This window comes from Phalacrocorax carbo, chromosome 14 (genome assembly GCF_963921805.1).
Source record: "Phalacrocorax carbo chromosome 14, bPhaCar2.1, whole genome shotgun sequence".
Classification (NCBI taxonomy): domain Eukaryota; kingdom Metazoa; phylum Chordata; class Aves; order Suliformes; family Phalacrocoracidae; genus Phalacrocorax; species Phalacrocorax carbo.
In genome coordinates this window covers 10880307-10901974 of record NC_087526.1, presented here as the reverse complement: position 1 = coordinate 10901974, position 21668 = coordinate 10880307, and the positions used below count along the sequence as shown (strand labels likewise).

At 41.1% G+C, this 21668-nt stretch overlaps 1 protein-coding gene across 4 annotated transcripts in view; it reads left to right on the top strand.

Annotated features, from left to right (window-relative positions):
- The window catches only part of EYA2 (EYA transcriptional coactivator and phosphatase 2), a 104239-nt gene that overhangs the window by 24435 nt on the left and 58136 nt on the right, over positions 1 to 21668 (top strand). For all 4 annotated transcript variants that reach the window (XM_064465692.1, XM_064465693.1, XM_064465691.1 and 1 more), the window contains exon 2: positions 19392 to 19510. In XM_064465692.1, coding sequence (XP_064321762.1) covers positions 19402 to 19510 — 109 coding nt within the window. In that variant the 5' untranslated portion in view covers positions 19392 to 19401. The remainder of the gene's footprint in view (positions 1 to 19391; positions 19511 to 21668) is intronic.

The following is a 21668-nucleotide window of genomic DNA, read 5'->3' as shown; positions in this document are numbered from 1 at the left end:
TTTGTGTTATTTTCTCACTGATTTGTCTCTCTCAGCTTCCACTCTACTGGCACATGCACACTAAGGAAGTAGTTCCTAGATCGGTTTTAAGAGAGTAGTTCTGGTACAGACTGTACTCTCTCGTGAAAGCTTGCAGTTTGGGATCTTTGTTGCACTCATTTACTCGGCAGTATCTGTTGCTGAAAATACACCCTATTAACCTTCAGAACTATGTATTTTAGGATGTTAGAGAAGCCTCAGTGCTAGTTTGTGAAGAGAAGCTAAACTAAGCAAAGCTGGTTCTCTTAATTGTGGCATTTCAGTTCCATGCTTAAATTGGCAGCTGAACTGAATGAATTCAGTTGCTGGGCTCCTAAAGAATCAAAATCCCACAAGCAGGCACACAGACAGTCTTTGTGATGACAGCCTGTAAAACCAGCAGCTGTCCAGGGGTTAGCAGATTGGTTATGCTTAATGTGAACCATGGCAGGACATGTGCTAACAGAAGATGCACAACATACCTAGCACCTATTGCCTGAGGGTAAAAACAGGCCAACTGGGGTAGCATGACTGGCATAGAAGAGTTAGGCAGCCAAATGTGAAATAAAGGGAGACTTTAGCCATGCAAAAGTTGGGTGTAGGAAGGGAGAGAGATGCTATGTGGCCTAGGAGAAAATTGGAATGTGAGACTTACACTTGACAACTGCAAGCAGTGTCTGTGCTCTGCATTGGCAGAAGAGCAGAGAAAGGTGGTGAAGTAGTAAGGAACAGTCAACTATGCTGGTTTCATGGCATTTTTAGTAGTAGGTTTAGGGTTGCTTTTCTGTCTTTGGTGTTGGCATAGTTTTCTCCCTCATGCCCTTGTGCTGACTTACCTGAGTAAGTCAGCACATCATCTTCATGGTTTAGAGCTCAGCATGCTCAGAAGTGGAAAAATGCAGTAATTCCTACTTTACAGAGAAGGGAAATAGAGGCAAGCAGAGTAAATATGAGTTGGCTTTGTAAAACACTCCGGTAACAGGAAACCTGTGGCTGACACAGAACTGAATCCAAGCCTCCCTAATGAGAGCCCTAGCCACTGGACTATGGCATCAAATTTGCCATTTCTGACAATTCCATTTGAGAAAAAAGTAATTTTTTTTCTAATTGCAGTTTTATTGGTGTTAGTATTTTAAGGGGGCTCTCTGTTAGTTAAGGGAAGTTCATGTTGTACTGTAATACTGAATTTGTCTGAGCTCAGACCCTTTTACTCTAATTTTTGTTTTACTCCTGTATATGCACTGGTAAAATAAACTCCAGAATTAGGCACAGTCTCCTTTTTTCTTGTTTTTCGCTAGAGTTACCAGGACTTCTTTCCAGGGCAGAGAGGCAAGCTGCTATATTTCCTTTGGAAGCACTGCATTCAGATATTTTGCACAGTAGTGTTTTGGGGTCCTTTGTTTTGGGGTTTTTTTTTTTTGGTTGGTTAGTTTTGCTTTTTTTTTTTGGTAGCTCATTGCTGCTAACAGTGGGGGTCAGCAGGAGCATCTTTGCATGCTGCATATGGTGAATTGGTCATATCTGTGTCATCCTGTAGCAGCTGGAGGGAGGAAGTTATTTTGATACTTTTCTGTCATAGAAGTTATTCCATAAAAGTGTCAGAGATAAACTGTGCTGAAGGCAATGAGCTGAAGTTAATCCAATGTCAGGAAACACATCAACTGTTGAATCAGGCTGTCACGGTACTCTTCTAGTCTGTGAAAGGCTGAGAGCCTTTGAAGTCCCATGCGTGTGAGAGAAAATTGCCTTTAAACTAGGAATATTGCAGATCTAATCTGAGTTTTAAGTCTAAGGTGGTCACCTTCTCAATGGCACATGTAAGCTTGTTCTCAAATATACAAGAAGCTGAAGTTGGCTTTTACTTGTAGCTGGATTTCCTTATCTGTACAGATGATAAAACTCTTTTCTTAGATTATTTGAATGAACTGTAGGTAGCTGTCATTTTCTGTACCTGCAAGAAATTTTCTTGAGCTGCCTTGCCATCCTGTAAATGAAGCAGTCATTTCTGTTGCTGTTCTGAATCCCAACACTCTTGTGTTTACTTCAGTCCCCTGATTTGGCACTGTGCTTGAGCAGTTGCTGTTGACAGGCGGCCTCAGAGGTGATGAGCTATATTGCAGCGTAGCTTCTTCAAAGTTGGACTGGTGATCCCAGGGGCAAGTGGTAGATAACATGATATGAGGAAACTGCTCTTTAGTGAAACAAAGTGGGCTTTATGATGCTGGTTTTGTCACTGAAGCTGTAAACATCTTCCAGTAAAAGATACCATGTTTTGTGTTCATTTAATGTTGTCTGCAGTTTTCAGATTTGATAGTCTTGCATGAAGAATTTGAAGCTGTCAGAGAAAGTTAGGTCATAGTAATCAGATCCTATTTTTTTCAGTTTCTTTGAATTTGGGGGTTGGGGGAAAAATATAATTTTTCACCTTTAAACCAATTTTTGCTTTTCATCTGTGCCTGAGTAAGTTGCAACAGGAGGCTGTAACTCTTAGATGCTTCTACACACAAAACCATGTTGGGTATTCCATTAAGAGTGCTTATCGGTACTATTTATGAAAGTGCATGGTTACTGAGAATCAGGTAAGTCACTTGAAATGTGCTTTGAATGTTCTTGCATGTTTTAGTGCTAACGAGATTGGAAAGAAGCTGTTATGGCACCACACATGCTTCTGACTTTTATCTGCCTGGTGAAGTTCATCCCTTGTTTGAGAGTTGGAGTCTACAGAGCTTTGAAATTTGGGGTGGAATATGAAGTTTTCCTGCTAGAGGTAATGAGTTTAAAAAAAATCAGTAGCAGTTGAAAAATTCTGCTATTACATGGTTGTCTAGTTGTCTGTGTGAAATAAGCTGGTGGCATCTGTCCAGTTGCAGGCAGATGTCCACATCACAAATCATCAGACTTTTATATACAGCAGAGAAAATTAGCCCACGCTTCTTCAGTTCAAGCTGGGCGAGAGGGATACATTGAAGAAAAGTTGCATTTATCTTCACTGTGCCATCTGTGTTTAAAGAAAAAGAGGCATATGCATCTCTTTCCAGAGCACTGCTCCAGCATCGTTGAGTAGGAGCAAATTCCCTCTCAGGAAAGCATAACTGAAAAGTACTGGGAAGAAAGGTTTGTTGAGACAGATGTGTTCTTGTATGGATCAAGTATTTTTCTTTGAATAATCTAGTGGAATTTGCAGTTGTGCACAGAGATTCTCCTGGCTAATAGGTAGCTAGCTGGCAGTTTTCGCAGGCTCAGTTTGGTACGATGGACATACGAAAGGCACTGTTGTGTTACACTTTCGTCCTTGCTACTGCCCTTAATTTTGTCATGCTGTTGTAAAACTCTTTAGTTTTCATATATAAGTAGGTGCTAGATTAAGTGGGTAGCTAATCGACGTCTCTGTTCCAGTAACAAAGCCGTGGTCTCTTTCAGCACTTTCCCATTTACAGCTCTGTATGCTGTTTATGGCAGCAAAGGCAAACTTTTCAGTGTGTCTGCTAAATTTATTTTAAAGATCATCGTGTTTGGTGCCAACCCCTAGTCTCTCTTGGTGCCAAACTTGGCTCCAGCAGCAGTAGTTCTACATTGTTAGTCTTGTGCAACAGTTGCATTACATCATGGTAAAAGGAGGAAAAGGGATTTTAAAAATTCCAGTTATTCAAATGCAATAGTCACAGGGGGGAAAAACAAGACAAAATAAAACTCCTGCAATTGAAATGTCAGTGTCCCTCTGTACTTTGGCAAGTCATTTGAGGCCTGTTTAATATCATAAAATGGCACTTTCAGGAAGTGTTTTTCTTTATCAGATCAGACTTTGCAAAGGGAAACAAGGACATTTGTGTGAATGGCATTGGGTTTGTACATTTGTCATTTGGTATTTTCACTTCCATGCTGCACTGCAGCAGAGGTGCTCCTTGTTTGATAATATCCTCTGGTCATCCCTGTAAAAATCCCTTCCCTGTTCTTTTCTGTCTTGAAAATAAACGTGATGCTAACAGCTTTGGGATCTTGGGTCCAGGTTAGCTTTCACCTGGGCTTAAAGAAAAAGCTTCAGCCTATTGTCACACCAGAACTCTTGGGAAATCAGACCTCAGCCCACCTGAACCCACAAAGTGAAGCAAACTGCCCCATTTTTTATTTCTATGTTGTTAGTTTAGCCTGACTTTCAAATATCCACACACAAAATATTAATGAACCAAATATCAAGGAAAACACCATGTGAACATTTGCTTTGAGAAAACTCCTTCTCCCCTTGGCTGTTGCCACACTATTAATTGTCACAAGTGACAAATCAAAGTGCAGTTATTGCTCAAGCATTGCTTTCGAATAGTTATCTTTTTCTCCTAACATCCCCAAAATATGCAGCAATGACACTGTTATTTTGCTTACTGCTGTTGTACTGTAGCTCTTCAAAATGAGAAGTCTGCTCGACTTAACTGTTATCGATAAACTACCATCCTCAGCCTGTCTCCTGATTCAAAATATCCCTTTTGAACCTTGCAGTTAGAGGTACAGGAACAAAAAAATTTACAATTTGTTATTTCTACTTATGAAGTAACCAATTTTCACTGCAGAAATAATATTTACCAGTAAAGTAACTCCTACACATTTCACACAGATTCTTTAAGACCTTAGCCTAAACAATAACTTTTTCTTTTGTTTGTAAAAGCATAGGAGGAGCTCATTGCTATAAAAATGCCTATCTGGTGTGCATGCATAGTTGCCAGTAATGGCAGCACAAACGTTTCTGCATTTGTATGGACAGATGAAAACCTAGCCCTTGCACATGCAGGTACCCAAGTCCAGTACCCAAGAATTACTGGTGTGCAGAACTGCTTGCTCTCAAGTTAAATAAACCTTTAATAGCCCTATAATAGGGAATGGGCAAAGGAAACATGCTGTGTACGGCCAATGAGGTAGTGTCAGAGCTGGGAATGAAAACCTTTGACTATGACTATTTTATTATGACTAATGGCTGTGACATCTAGAAAACATTTCCTTCTTCAGATAAATTATTTGAGATTAATAACCATTATTAATAATGACATTTTATTTTTATTTTATTGAGAGTCAAAAGGGGGAAAAAGACTGTTTTAATTGTATCAGTGAACAAGAGGGGGGAAGGATAACTTCTTGAAGTTTAGCCGAGTAATAGCCTCTCTTCCAAGACCACCCTCTGCTCTTTTCAAACAAATAGAAAGGATTGTGACTAAGTGAATGTTAGAAGTTTACAGATTTGATTTATTTAACCACAATATTTACTAAATCCAGACTGGTAACCTGAATTACTTCAAATCATAACAGGGAAAGTATATCAGAGTACAGTTGGATTTCATAATTCAGGAGCAAATCAGCTGTGCATTCAGGCAGTGCACTTGGAAAGCAGCTTCAGTGTTAAGCAGTAATGAACAAGCACCTGCATTCATAGTACTTTTCATAGCAACTGCATTAGTTCTGTACAGACTTTGCCTACAGCTTTTATGAAGAAGAATGTGTTAAGCAGGATCAAAAGGAGGGACACCGCTTTCTCTACATTATTAGGCTTAACTAGTTTGACTTAACATGTTTAAAGATGATCCAGCCAGAAATTCGCTGTTCATCACAGAATGGTCTAAACTTTGTAAACCTGGTACTTCCACAAACCTTAACACTAACAGAGCAGTTTTACTTTAAAATCTCATAGGCTTATCACCATAATTCCTGTTTTATCAATAAGGAGAGCCAGGCAGGAAGGTTGAAGGGTGGCTTTCTCTAGGAAGAGCATGCAGGCCCCTTGACTTTGGTATTGAATGTGCTGCCCCAATTTTGCAGAAGTGGGACAAGAGAGGCCTTCCCACCCACACAGTGTTGAACCTCAGGGTGAATCCATTGCAGGCAAATGTCCCTTGGACCAGGTACCAGGGCTTGCGTCTCACGGGTGCCACAGATGTGTTCAATCAGCAAGTACTTGGGAACCACTTAGGTCTGATTTAGTGATGCTTTAATTAAGACTACAGCAAGGAAAATCCAAAATGAAAATGGCAAAACCCAACCCCCTCCCCCACCGCCCTGAAAACCCTAATTCAAAAATCTATCAGGCAAAGAAAAGCAATTAGGGAAGCCAACTTTGGGGGCAGTTGAGTTTTTGTTCTCCCTTATGTGTAGTAATGGACTACCACAAAGATATATTTTTTTTTTAAATATGAGGTGCTGAGGGATGGTTGGGAGGCTGTTTAAATTCCAGGCTATGAGACCAAGCCAAAGCAGTACGGGATTTTCAGACACATTGTTAAATTATGTTATATTCAGTTTCTTAAGAAAGTGTCTTCAGTTCTAGAGAGACCACAAACTTGGCCCCATTTCCTGCTGATATGGAGGGCATCAATTGTATTTAAGACAACGAGGCTGGCATTTGTGTCTTCCCTCATTACAATACTTCAAAAATAGAGGAAAAGTGGACTAAAGATACAAAACATGAGGATTCGTTGCTGCTGAATTCTTGAGAATGATCTTCCTTGGTTTATTCCTGCAGACAGATGAGAGTCTTCCCTTCCCTCACTGGGGGTGAGGGGGGGAAGAAGAGAGTCCCGATCAAAGAAAGATGCTTTCAACCTTCTACATGTACAACAGACCTTCTTCTTTGCTGTTTTCTCTGGTCGGACAAAGTTTGACTCAGGGGATCTAACCAGGGAGAGGGCATGTCATTCTCACTCCAGCCTCACCTGTACTGTTATGCTAGACTTTCCCCTCACATCCAAGGACCTTTTACTAACTTAGATTTCATAGTTCTTTTCCCATAGCTCTTTTTGAATTATTATTCCCTGAATGCTACTCCGTTACGGGCTGAGAATGGAGGTGCTGACACAGGCCTGTTATAAAGGGGCAGCTTTACCTTTCTCACTGGGTTGTTGGAGGCAGTGCAGGACTCTGACAGGTTTAAGGAGTAATTCGAAAGGGTGAAGAAACTCTCATAGTCTGGGAATGGAGAGCCTTTGGACCAAAAATGAGTGAGAGAATGTGTGCTGAAGGACAGTTCTCGTGCCTCAGCTCCTTCTTGGCTGTCTCATTTTCATCGGCATGGATCTTGACACTGCAGTGGTGTAACAGATTTCACCTGAAGATTTCAGAGCACTTTCCAGCCCCTAAAAAGAACTTAATTGGCAGTTGTTACTGTATTTCACGGTTTTACAGAGGCCTTAATGTAGTCTGAGAAACTTGCCCAATCTGTTAGTGACAGAGCTTCGGAACAAAACTAGAATTGCAATTCTTGGTTATCTCCTTCAATAACTACACACAGTTCTCCCTAGTTGGTGTCAGACCCAGCCCCCTGACAACATGCACCTTTATACTGCACCACATGGCTGTTCGTAGGGGCAGCTACCAGCTGTACAGCCCCTAAGGCCCCAGTTCACATGGGCAGCTGAGGATGCCTACGACATCCTTCTGGCAGGGTTTGGTCAGGGCCTTCTAAGTGATTCTGGGTTATCCAGTCCATCTTGTTTTCCCTGGATTGTTCATGTGATGTAGCTGCAAAGGTAAATATGACTGGTGAAGATATCCAGGCCAGCACAAACTGTGGGTAATGTGTGCTTGGCTCACACTGGGGTTAGCACAGGCCCATGTCTCTTCTTATCTGTCCACGAAACGATGCTTTTGTGGGACAATTTTTAGTGGTATCTTGCCTGTGGACACTGTGGATGCTAACGTGCTCCAGACACTCAGCACATTGTTCAAAGATCTCCTGCTGTTGAGGCAGTGGTGGAAGCAGTGCTGAGTCTGAGGTGGTCCAGTCACAGGGGATAAAATGAAGTCCTCTCCATATTAGAACTCGGTGGAAGCTGCTTTGCATTACTTCAAGATGAACTGCAGCCCTAGGGAAAATTATATACATTTTTTTAATTGCTGTTTATTTAGTACAGCAGTACCTAGAGGTCCCACTGAGAGTATGACACCATTGCACTGGTCAGTGCTTCACATATACAGAAGAGGAACACTTGCCCTGCAGTCTCCGTAGGGAAGGCACACAAAGGTCAGAAAGCACAGTGGTGGCACAAAGGACTTCCCTAGTGATCAGCTGAGGTACCAGGGGCAGAGTGGGGAGAAAACTCCAGGTTTTCTGAGTCAGACCAGGGCTTGGTCTGCTATTTCTTTGTGGCAGAACTAATTTGTTCTCACTGTGCCCTCTGTGAGAACTATGAGCACCACCCTTTCCTGTACACAGTTGCCTATGGATTTTATTAAGAGCATTACCTGTCAACTACTGTGGGCACATATTTTCTGCTACATTCATTTTTCTGTGGAAACTTCATGAATGATGCATCGCTACCCTTTGAACCAGGAGTTCTTCCTTAGGATCTGGCTAGTATAAATGTTTATGGGTAACTATGCACATTTAAATCCACAACAATGTGAAGCCATCCATCTGTGGAGAAAGACAGCTGCCGGCGTTCCCTGCAGCCAGCACTCCTCTCCCCAGGGTAAAGCCGTCCAGCACTAAACTTCCTGGAAAATGTTTCCCTTTGGCACTCGTTCCAGCTAATGGCCAACTTTCACTGCGTGAAATCGTCTTCACTTCTCTTGGTGTTAAGAAACTATTGAGCTCCTCTCTTCTCTTGACTGCTGAGTAGCAGAAGGAAAAATGAAGTTGCTACTCATGTTCATCTCAAACAGAGGGAAAGGATCTTGAGTGGAACACATGGCTTGAAATGGGTTGTGTTTGCAGTGAGAGAATTAATGGTGCCCCGTAATTCAGGCCTGTCTGGTGATGGCTTTTGTGAGCTGTTTGCACAGTGCTTTCCCTCCTCAGCCCTCTGCGCCTTGTGATGATTTCTTTGATGTGTCCTGCTACATTGAATATAGTTTTGCAGAGATTATTACCTTCTGCATTGAATATATAGCTTTACACAAATTATTACCTGAAAATAGGTTCCGTCTTGCCATGCTGCAACTCAGCCGCTGGAGTCTGGGCAGGGCTACCCAAGGCTTCATGGGTGGGAAAGGAATACTCTGTTTTCCACTTGTGATTTTTCACTACTTTTTGAAACAGTTGTTCTTCTGTGATATTTAGTGCTTTATTGTCTGTGCTTCATCTTGCTTTGGTAGAGCTGAAGTAGTTTCTAGATGCTTAATTTTGCTTGTGTAATTGCTTTACATTACAATGTATCAAAATGAATGTTTTATAAAATAAGGCCCTAGCTCTGCAAACACACACGCACGCACCAGTGATCACTTCTAAGAATGAATTTTCTGCTGCTAAGACCAGAGCTTCATGTCCAAACACAGATGCAAATCCTTCCTCACCATGGAGTATGTAAAGCAGAAAACTCAGTTAGGTGGGGGGGGGGGAAGCCCAAAAACCAACAAACAAAAAATCAGGTTCAAACCCTACTGCTAAGAGGTGATTGGAAAAAAGTAATTGAGAGAGAAAACAGCATAAAAAATACTAGCCTCGGTCCCATGGTGGCAAACATGGAGGTGAGCCACTAGCATGGGTGGGGGGGAGCATGCTCAGAGGAGGTTGTGGGCAACAGAAAGTGTCTTCCATGTCTTTCTGTCTGAGGCGGCAACTTCATGGCTGGAAAAGTTTGACATTTTAAGAAACAAGTATGATAATTTCAGCATTTCTCCCACTTACTGACCAGCATTGTTGAGAACGTTCTGATATATTCTTACAGATGTGACAGAAATTACTATTCTGGTTGCGAGCTATTCGGGTTTCCCTGTTGGCTTGCTTCCCCCTGTGAATTAGCCACAGACTTGCTAAAGGCCCTGCAAAATACATATTTATCCCAGCGAAAAGGTGTGTTAGATCATCGAAGTCTTTCCTCATACCATGTCAGAACTGTGCTGCTTTTCATGCAGTTAAATCTATTGTGTTTCTGCAGTTGCATGTAGGTAGCTCCTGCTGCAGCAGTGGGCAGAATAACTGATTTCATCTGTCCTTGCGTGGAGCATGGGGTGCATGGGGGAGCACGCTGCTGCCCACACCTGTCCTTTCTGTGGTCCCATCCCACACAAACCACAACTCTGCTGATTCTGAGTACTGCAGAATTTGTGGAAGGAGTTATTTTATTTGTTTTCTTTCGGTTTTCTTCTCTGTGGAGGTTATTGTTCAAGAATTGTAGATGACTTACATTCTCGGAGCTACTTTTCCTATAAATTTCGAAGGTAGGTAAAATCAGTGACTTGACATAGAAGTAATGAGTAGGCTACAAGACAAAACACATTCTTGCACACTCCTGCAACAGAATGCAGATGACTTCAACATATCTAAGTTATCAGCTGTTATTTCCTCATTCCAAATCTCATCGTTTCTCTTAAATCATATTCTGTGATTTACATTTAAGTGAGTTTTTAGCCCTTGTGATTCTGAAGAGAAGAGATGAAAAGCATAGTCCTTCAGAATGAAAAGAAGTGCCTAAGTAGTGGCAAGTACGTCTCATGAGCCGGACCCTACAGTACCTGGTTTGTGAAGCCCCGTCTTTGGAGGCAGTTGTTTAGCGTTACGGGCCTTGATTCTGTAGCTGGAGCTGCCAGGGTGCCAGGGTGGTCGCATGCAGCCCTGGTGCACTTGGGGGATCTGAATAAGAAGAAGCGTAATGGAATTAAAAAGCTTGTGAATGTCACAGAGAAATGTGGAAACTGTAAGAGATTATATGTGTACCTTTGTGTGTATGCATATATACGTGTGTATATACATACAATTTTATTTTTCAAATGACTGTAGGCTATTAGCTCATAGTGTTTCCGTACCAACTTAGCCTGTTCTGTGTGGTACTTGATTGTCCATAGTAAGACAGCTGAGTCATTTTATTTTTTGGCAAATAATAACTTCTGCAATGTTGCTCCACCTAGCAAACAGGTTCAACAGAAAAAAAAAAAGGCATTCTGAAAAATTCGACTTTCTGATTTTTGACTTATTCTAAGTGAAATACTAGTGTTGAAATTAATTTTAAATACCCAAAGACTTAAAGCAATATAATATATTTCCTAGTTAGGTTGCCAGATTGAAAGTCTGTGGTGCGAACCCCATCATTAGCTGACTTCAAATTTTCAAGCTACCTTTCAGGCGGTGCCTTCATAACGGACAGTGAAGGTAGCTCAGCTTGTTTGTTTTTATGTGCATTGAATCCCTTTTACCTTGGACTGCTCAAGCAGAAAATGCTAATGCTTCCCCTGGTCTATCTTCCTCCAATCTCTTCCCGAGTTAATTGCAGGAAGCGCAGGCAGGGATCCCAGCCCAGCCCTGGCTTTCTTCTTGGTATTGCTCTGTGTCCGCAACATGCAGGTCTGGGAAAGAACACTTGGAGAAGGGAGTAGTGAAGCCTTGCTAGGAGTAGGAAGAACATTTATTTATATGAAGACAGCCTGTTTGTTGTTTGTTTTTTTTTAAATCAACAGGTCTGAGACAAGAAAGCATGTTATGAAGTTATAAAAAACATAGAAAAGCAGTCTAGAATAGCAGGTGATAAAGCAAGGTGAAGGAAGTCAATGCTTCTGGAAATTCAGGACTTCCAAGGAAACAAGACCTGGAATTATTTTTGCCAGTTCCAAGCACTCAAAAATCTTAAGGCAGACTTCCTCCAAGAAAAAAAGTGAAGTTGGCTCAAAAAATTCATGAGACAGGATTTTTCATCTGTGTTTTTACTGTCTGGTAGAGCAAGAAAGAAAACTTCCAGTGAAAGTAAAATTTTGATGAGAAAAGGCTGTCTCATTTAGAACAAAACAAATCAAAAAAAACATGTGGGGAAGGATTTTAAAGCTGTTGGAATACTTTGGGTATTTTTAAACAATAGTGGCTTCAGAAGTGGAACAGAAATTATCTATTTTGTTATTTTCTCTTTATTTTTCTTAAAATTGTTTAGAATTAACACATTTAGAAAAGAAAAGGGAATTTGAAAATCTTAGGGTAAACCCAAACCAAATCGTTTTAACATTAAGTAGATCATTTTGGATATACATGGAATTAGTATGGAAAAGCAAGGGCTGTTTTTCTTTGTGAAAAGTTTGCCATTTGACTATTGAATTAACAGATCTATTTGTGATCCGGGCCTTAACTTGGGTGTTTGCGCTGTTATTTCAGGTTTGGGGTTGTTTGTGGGTTTCTTTGTGGTTTTTTGTTTGGTTGGTTTGGGTTTTTTGGTTGTTTTTTTTTGTTGTTTAAACTGAAGCACTACGTATATATCTTTCTTTGTTAGAGTTGTAGCTATTTTAAACATAACCTTATAGCCAGCTATGCCAGTGCTCACCTGAACAAAAGATGAATGTTTTGGAAGACCAACAGTAAGACTTAAAAAGTGGGTGACAATAAGTACACAAGGGGAGTGGTGAGGGGACGTGAAGAAGCAGAGCTCGAAACCACTGTGCTCTGGCCGGGGAGGGTTTGGGTGTCCCTGCATGCTTCGTGTGCGGCCTCAGCCCAGCTTTCTCTGAGCCACACAAGGGCACTGCTCAGATGGGGGTTTCTCCCTGGCTGTTCCAGAAAGCGAGTGGCATCCTACTTCAGTTGAAATAAAGATTTTCCTTGCTGTGGGCTACATTTTAGCCAATATACCTCCCAGCTCCTTTGTCTCACCTATTTTTTCTCATCTCTCATACTTTACTCAATCTGACCAGCAGTTGCAAGGGTCAGCTGTGTTCATGTCACATGGAGCAGCCTCGCTGCCACCTGATTTAATTTCTGATTTCATTCTAATCTGCTTTATCCCTTGCCTATCTACCACAACTTTTCTCATTACTCTTGGTTTAATCCTTAGTCTGAGATATTCTGTGCTGGAGAATAATGCAACTATGCACCCCCACCCCCAAGTGCTGTGCTACAAGCTACACTACTATGAGCCTACTTACTTTTTTGTGTCTGGAATGGGCTGGGCAATGATAAATCCAGACAAGTACTGCTGCTTTTATTGTCCGATTACGTCAGTGAAAGGCAGCTCTGAGGAACATAAACAGCCTGAGGGACGCTGCCCCGCAGGTCACCTTGAAAGGATATCTTGTCATTGCGGCTGTACTGTCAGTCTTACACATGAGCATTTATGTCGGCTCAGGTTTAACTTTATGCCTGTTCAGGCCTTTCCAGCATCAGATGTACTTGTGGATGAGCTAAGATTCATTATAGAAGAGAAAATAGCATCATGGTTTTCACCTGCTGAAGCATTTTTGAGTTCTTGAAATGGAAGGAATAAAGGATCTATTATAGATGGAGAGAAAATGTCCTAACAGTGTGAGGAGGAAAGTACTGGCAGAGGAAATTAAATTACTTTCCTCTGCTTTTGAAATGTGTGGATGTAAGTAGCCAAAATATTCAGTATAGGAGACTCCCTGTTATTATACGACCTGGAAGGTGGCTGCAAGATAATAGCATTTTACCTGCTTATGAATTATTCCTCTTTTTTGTGCAGGAGCAGAGTAAAATGGGGAGCATAATTTGCAAGCAGTTAGTCCTGGAAAAGCTGGCTAAGCTGCCAAGCTTCCCAAGGAATTAAAACAGTAGAAGTCTTAATTCCTAATGAAAACTAATGAGACGTAGCAGGTGCTCTTGAAAATTTTACCTATGTGGGAAAAAAAAATTACAACATATCTCATTCCTTAGGAATGAAGAAAAGACAAACTTTTTAGGATTGGGGTCTTATTTGTTTTTCTTTGAATCACAGATTGAGAAAGCCATCTTCACATTTTCTTTGCAGTTACTTTTAGTAATTCACTTCTGGACAAAGTGGGGAGTCAGACTTCTTTTTTATGATGAGTAGCACTGGAGTAATAAAGCTGAAAATTTGTACTTACTAATCCGCACCATCTTTTGAGGAGAATAAAGGTGAAAGCAGTTGATCAAGTAATTAAAATCAGATAAAGTCATGGAAGCAAGACAAAAATGTTACTCTTGAAATTAGGCTGCAATCTCTGTCTCTATGCCTCCCCTTCCTAGCAAAGCTAAAAGCAGAGGACTTGGCTTGTACCACTCCTGCCTAGGGCTCTCTGTTGGCATATGCATATGTTTAGGAAGATCGAGTGGTTTAAGTCTGTATTTGGCCTCTAGCCAGATACAAGTAAAAATTCTTAAGATCATTGCATGGGGTTTTTGCAGGGAAAGTAATTTCTAGATTTTCCTCTCCCCTAATGGACAAACTTTCCTTGCAATTTCTTACTTAAAGTGTCTTGTCTTTCCCATTGTAGCATCTGGCAGGTTTTTCTCAAGGGCAGGAGTCCTGTCTTTCGTTTCTCACCCACTTCATTCTGCGGGGCTCCTAACTTCCTCCACTGATGGCAGATTCAGAGCTCATTATTTTTTACACGACCATGACAGCTTTTTTCCCCCATACTGTCTTTTACTCCTGGTATGTCCATTCTGAACTGTACCATCAACCTCCTGTTGCTCTTGGTTGAATCCTTAGTCTGAGATATTTTGTGCTGGAGGATAATGCAACTATGTACCCCACCCCAAGGTGGGGCAATGCTCTCATTATGGAGCAAATGCTCTTCCTTGCATACATTCCCTCTGCAATCGCTTCATCACTTGGCCACTGAGTTTACCCTGGTACTACTTACTACCCAGATGTCTTATTTACTGAAAATGCCCTGGAAGTGCTTTTTTGAACATTTGTTCCACTTCATGTACTTTTATGTATTGAAGCCAGAGTAAGATCATCTCACCCCAGAAATGGAGTAGAGACGAGCGAAATATGCAGACTCCCAGGAACAAGTCCACTGCCTCCACAGTGAGGATGGAAATGCCCATGGTCCTGAGATGATGCCTTTAGTGTGTTGGAAGGAGGATGTTAAAAGCAAGTTAAAGAAGACTGAGAGATGCTTTAAATTATGCTTGAGGAGCAGAGGTCTAAGCTTTGGAAGGGGTCTCCTTCATCTCTTGCTGGTGCCTTCTGGCCTTTCAGCTGTGCTGAGCAGAGCTGTGTTGTGGTTACATCTGCCCACAATGCCATGGTGGTTTCCTGTTTCGTGCTTGGAAAATATCTGTCAAGTTCTCAGCACCATCAGTATCCAGAGCACATTACTGTCTCGGTCTGCACACTGGGTCCTGCTTTGGCATTGCACTTGCGCCTGACTTTGAGTACTTTGCTGGAGAGAGATGGGATTGATCAGTAGTTTGATCTTCAGCACACGAGGGAGTGTTTTGAATTGGGGTCTGGAATCATTGCCTTCAAAACATCATTGTAAAAGAAAATGTGATTTGCAGGTTACCCCAACACCTCGATCAAAAATGTGAAACCTTAAAATGTCTAATTTGGCATTCCTAGCTTCAGAATGACTGAAAAAGACTTTCATTTTTCTTTTTTCCTTCCTAAACATTAGTAAAGAGAGAAGTTTCTGTTCTTGGCAGATATTTTGTGGGCCAACTTTGAGGGCAAAATACTGGTTTTTGAGTAGGGGATTCTAATGGAAAAGCTGAGCACCAAATTCACACAAGGTTCTTAATTATAGCAGCCAAAAGCTCTTCCAGATGTCTGTCAGCCCAACATGCTAGATGCTGCCATCACTGGTTTTAATAAAAGCTTACATTCAACAAACTTTATTACTGATTTACTGTACATTACTTAAGCCAGAAAATGTTTTTGCTCTAAAAAAGCAAGCAAACAGAGACCTGATATTTTCATCAGTTGCACTCTAGCGTGTCATTTACTGCATTAAATACCATCCTGGTTCCATTATTTTACTAGAGATTTTCTGTAGATTGACATTGTTAAAGCTGGAATTTCAGACACTCTTGTAAATCAGTACATAAGTGAGAAATACACATGAACAAATTGGTAAATGGTGTGTGCAAAACAGGCAAAGCCACTAACAACACGAATGGATACGTGACATGCACAACTAGACAGGCATTTCTGTGAAAAGTTACCTGTTTGTACATGCAACTAATGCATACTCTAAAGAAAAATGGAAGCTGAAAAACGCCCCCAGGAAAATATTATAGAACAAATACAGAGAAGTGTGATGTGACTTTGAATACAAAAGTGAACAGAACAAAACCAATAGAAAAATCATCAGTCAGTAGCTAATGAAATCTCTGGACAATGATGTAATTAAAGTGCATTAATCATTATAAAAGATCATTTCCCTTTAAACATCTGCTCCCATTCACTTGGCAGCAGTCTGGGCAGTGTCATGAATGATGGGGTTTTGGATTATGCTGAAGGGCATGTGTTATCTGAGAAACAATGTAGAACATCCCCATCTTGACAGGATCTGGGAGAGCCGTGCTTTTCCTCAATTCAGGTATAGCATTAAGAAAATAAGGGGGGAAAAATTAGATATTGCTTGCAGTGGAAAGGAAGACATGGTATAAAACTGAACCCTGCCTTCTCAGGCACGCAGACAAAATTTAATTTGGTGCCAATGGATGCGAATAAAGTAATTTCTCTGGGAAAAAAGTCCCCACCCAGCCTGCTGCTTTTAAGAGGGCCTTAGGAGACATAGTTGCTTGTAGGAGAGACCTTTTTCCTCCCCACTGAGAAGTGAGCACTACAAAAGCCTTCTGACCCCTTTCTCTGCAGCAGCCTGGCTGTACCAGTGAAAGAGTGAAATTAGCTGCTTCAGGTGAAAAATCTCTTTTTTTCTCTGGCATAAGCAAAGTGTGCAGAAGGAGTTGATGATCCCTTACTGCCTGACGGTCTGTGGCTCCAAGGCATCTGCCTGCCTCCCCCATGCCTGAGACTGCCTGTGGAGCAGATGCACATGTGCTTTGGTAAAGCCTCTGTCTGCAGGTACCAGTTTAGAGTATAACTTGCTCCACTGAGTAAAGTTTCTCATGGGCTCTGTTTTGTTGAGAGTTAGGTCAGGAGTCCTGGATTGCTGTTCTGGCTCTGCCATTAGGCTGAGTCACCTAGGGAGGAATTTGTACAGCTAAGGACTATTTTTTTTTTTAAATCCTTATACGGATCTGGTACCTTGTTGCATTTCCATGCAGTTGGTAGCATGGACCCTGGTTGTGGGGACAGCTGGTGGTCCCTGTGCACCTGCATTTTTACTTCTGTTTTGCAGTACTTTAGTGTCTGTGTCTAAGGTAGGGAGGGGGAGGCAGGAACTGTGCTTGTCTTACAGGAGCGCATCTGAAGGTGGAGCCCTTTGAGGCCCACTAGCAACAAATATCCTCCAGCTGCAAAGCAGCCCTGGTCATTATGCTAGTCTTGTTTTCTTAGCAAATCTGTAACGTGCAGCAGTTAGGGAGCATGGATCTCACAAGTGTTGGATTCAGAATACTGTATTTCTACCCCATTGGTCATTTAGTGCTCATTTAAGGCCTCCTTCATGGCAGATAATCAGGAAGCTTTTACCAGCCTCTGGACTTGAGGCTATGTTGGTGGTGAAAATGCATACGCCCCCATAGACTTCCAAGGGAGGCAGACAAGAAGAGCCCAGACCCCATTTGGAGAAAGGAGGACCAGGGCTCCAAGCATTGAACATGGTTATGCTGCTTCATACCCATTTTTAACAGTTCTGCAAATTCACAGAGGATGGATGCTTTTTCTGCCTGGGCAGAGTGCCTTTCCAGCTGTTAGGTGGGGAAAGTGAACATGAACTTAGCTTTGGTTTTTGCTGTTCAGGTACAGGTGAAATACTTCATCTGGTTTGTGCCTGTTCATAACAATAATTACCCTCTGTCAGGGCTTTGTAAAAGCATTTGGAGAGATTCAGGTAAAAGGTATGTGGTTTATTGCGCTCTGTTTCTTAAATCTGGTAGAGTCATACAGCAGTATTTAAACAGAAAATCAAAACAAACCTCTTTGCTTCTCACAGAAGTGTATAGATTAGATTAGTATTGCAGAAGCCCACTGTCAAGACTTGAGGTTTGAGTGCTGTTTTCATTAACTTCATGACATTTTATGTGTGCTATGGATTTCTACCAGCCTGTTGCTGCCATGCTATCTGCTACCTTTATAGTCCAGCTCAGATAAGTCCCAGCCTGAGAGCAGGGCTGTGCTCCCTGCCTTTGCAGGTAGCATGTTCAGTGTTGTGCAGAAAGGGGAGCCCGTGCAGGCTGCAGCCAGGTGCCTCAAATCCGCTCACCACCGTATTCCCTCTGACCCATCTGCTCTTGCCTGGGCCCTGCTCTGTCCAAGAGCACAGTTACACTTTTCCCTAATAGCCCTAATTCCCTCCAACAGCTTCCGGGGGACTGAAGTGAGGACGTACTCTATGTGGCTGCAGAAAGTGAAGGAGGACCTAACATCTTCGAGTCGTCCTCTTCATTATTTGCTCTGGACCTGAACCAAAAGCTGCAAAATACATTGGTGTAGTCTTGGAAAATTCAAACAGGTTTCCATGGCGTTCGGTGTACTTAAAAAAAAAAAAAAAAAAAAAAGGAATACAACTGATTGACAATTTCAGCTTCAGGTTTTCTTTGGCCAGTGGCTTCTTCACAGTTCCAGCTGCAGCCATTGGTTGCACAGGAAACGAGCAGAACATTATGGTGTAAAGGTGTCCAGGAAACCTGCCTTGCATGAAAGCCATTGTGCAGGTATCTAATGTAACAGTTTCCTCGATGTACTCCCCTGTTGTCTTTATGTAAACTTGCAAACATAGTTATGCAAATCTGTGCACTTAATGCCACGTTTTGTACCCATCCAAAACATCCAACACTTTTGAAGGAAGTGAGCAGCTCTATTCCAAGCGTCTTCAGAGCCTACTTCTGAAAAAGGTGTATAGCTGGAGTTAGGCACATATATTGGAAATGGTGGTGTTTAGATGAATAGACGTATCAGTGTTGTGCATAGGGTCTGAACTAATGATGTAGGTATTCTCTTTTCACAACTGTTTCTGTAATGCAGAGTTTGTAAGCTTTCATTGTAGTGTAGGGCATGTGCGCACACAATTATGTTTTTCTTTGGACACTCAAGTCCTAGATATTGTTTTGATTTGAGATTTTCAGTTAAATCAGATGGGGTTATTTATATGAAAGGGACTGTCCTTGTGTCACTGCCACCTAATGGTCAGGACATGGTAAGTGCCTGGTTTAGGTGTTCCCTGGAAAACTGATCCTATCACCAGTACTAATGTTGTTATCTTGTAAGACTAGATAATGCTGTTAACTGCCCTCGACTTCATTTGCAGCCCGTAATAGTCTGTTCTGGAGCCTCACTGGACACTGGTGTGTACATTCTCGCTCTGATGGTATATGAGAGATAAGGGAATTTAGTTTTCATATGGCAAAATCCAGGAAGAAAGGGAAAGCATTAATCAGATGGGTGTAATCTCCAAGGGAGCAAGTACTTCATTTTAATTCAGCATTTCCCGTTGATGAAAACTTTAGTGAATGTTATTATGTGGAATTTATATGAAGCCTGGGTTTAGGTAATCAGCTTTAATATTTATACTCTTAGGGAAAAAATTGAATCATTAGTAAGCATGCATAATTAATGAATAAATTATATTTTTCCTTTGTTTTCCTTCAGGTATAAGGAAATGCTAGATCTAGTGATATCACCCAGCCTGACTGTAAATAGAGAGTGCCCTGACAGACTGAAGCTTAACCTTTCTAACACTTATGCCACGGCTCCAGATGACATAGAAGGTAGGCTGCCTCTTTTGCTTACTTTTTCCTGGTTTTAATATAATATGTGTGTGTGTATATATATGTAACTAAAGGGAACTGGCCACAAGCAAGGCCTCTGCCTCTGACAATTAGTTCTACAGCATAGTGAGCAACTGAGATATTTGAGTATTTTTTTGTAGATGCTCCCATTGTGGCTGAATCCTTTAGTTCAGCAATGGTTTGAATGCAAATGGAATTGAAATGTTTTATATGTAGATATACATCTGTGTGTAGTAGGTGCATACGTATGCACACATGTGTGTGTTTGCGCTGGAATAATTACAGGTATAAAACATTTTGTGTAGAGCTGGTAGTTTTTGGTTGGACCTTACTAGAGCCCCAGTGGTGGCATGAACCTGTGCTTTGGTGGCTCTGCTGCTGCTGTTGGGTGGGGAGCACAGGGGCTCCCAGACTCAACAACGTATCATGCAGCCAGAAAATGTTTTGCCAAAGCAGCCCCATGCCCCAGTTTGCATTGCTCTGAGATCATTGCTATAATCTCCAAACGATTAGCCCTGCTGGCCTCTGGTCTGAAGTTTCACATTTGGCAGGTACCAAGGATAAATTCTTTCAGTGGTTGAGGCTCTGATGGAAATTTATCTGCTCTTCTCCTCCTCCTCCTTCCCCCCATCATACTGTTCAAGTGAAGGAAACAGAAGAATGTTAAATCTGCTAAAAAAATTATTGGCAAGTGATGCAGCTGAACTAGTTCTTGCTAGTACAATCCCAGCTATTGTTTGCTGTGGTCAGGATCTGTCAGCCCTCCTGTTGGAGGGGAGTTAGCAAAAGGCACTGACTATTATATTCTAGTAGTATGTTTAACTCTTCATTTATAGGCTCTTAGAAGGTAAGGAGATGTTTTGCTTGCATGTTTGCTAAGGCATTAGAAATTGCGTGGTTAAATCACTTACATCATGACTGCCTGTTTACAAGAGCAGTCAAAGGGATAACAATCTAAAGGATACATCCTTTTAAATATACGTGTTTGCAGAAAAGATTAGAGCTAGAAATTATTTTTAAATACATAATTTTGTGAACTTCTTGGTGCAGAAATGGTTTGTTGTTATGGGATATAAATAGGAGCCAACATAACACTTGTACTGTTGGATGCCAGTTTGCTAGTGACAGCTCATGTTGGTATGTTTCTTATAGAAATATTATGGTTATTTTTCTACAGAATGATCCCCTGTGCCACGAAGATTATGCTCTCCCCCTTGAAAATACTACTTGTTAATTAAAAGAACAGGAAAATACTGGTGTGTTTGTCAAATATCAGACTGCCAGAGCTTTTAATGCAATAAATGCACGCAAATATAAGCTCTGTAATACACATATAGTTTTGATTTTAGCAAGTCTAGTAGCAGCCCTTACTTATGTGGATGTCTAGGTAGATGTGGTATAATGTGCAATTATATTAATATAATTTTCAAATCCACATTTTGCCTGTAGTCCTACACTTTTGGGTAGAAGCACATGCAGGTTTAACTTGCCTTTTTTGGCAATGACAGTAGCGTATTGCATATTCACACGCAGTAAATCCCCAATTGGCATTCTTGGCAAACGTATTTACTCTGTACTTACCACTTTCAAAAAGAAAAAAATTGAAAATGTAATATTTTTCTAACAGAAAAAAAATTAAGCTTATGCTTAAACTGTTTGTTCTGCTATTTTTCTAATGAAAAGGCATTACAAATTAATGCAAACTAAAGTACATTTCTTCAATTCTATTTAGGAATGCAGAACAGTGTGACAGAAATGGTATCGTTTTTATTTTCAGAATCTAAAAATATAAGTTTCTAGATTGTTTTCTTTCAGGTAAATCAAAGCAAATTTTTCATAGTGAGTTTGAAGGTATGTCAGATAAGGCAAACTTTGGTTTTAAAACAGTCTTTTTTTTCTATATCTGTATGTATGAATGAATATGTTTAGCACTATCCTTTGTCAATTTTTAACATATTTTTTTTTTAAACTAAACATCTGCCTGTTGCTTGGGAAATAGGTTACTGATACCCACATTTTACACATAGAGGAACAAAGGCAGGATTGCCGGTGGATTTTACTTTTCTAAGGTGTTTCAGGGTTGTAAGAGTGTAAAGGAGGAGTCCTTATGGTTTTTGTTTCTGTCAGTGATTAGGGT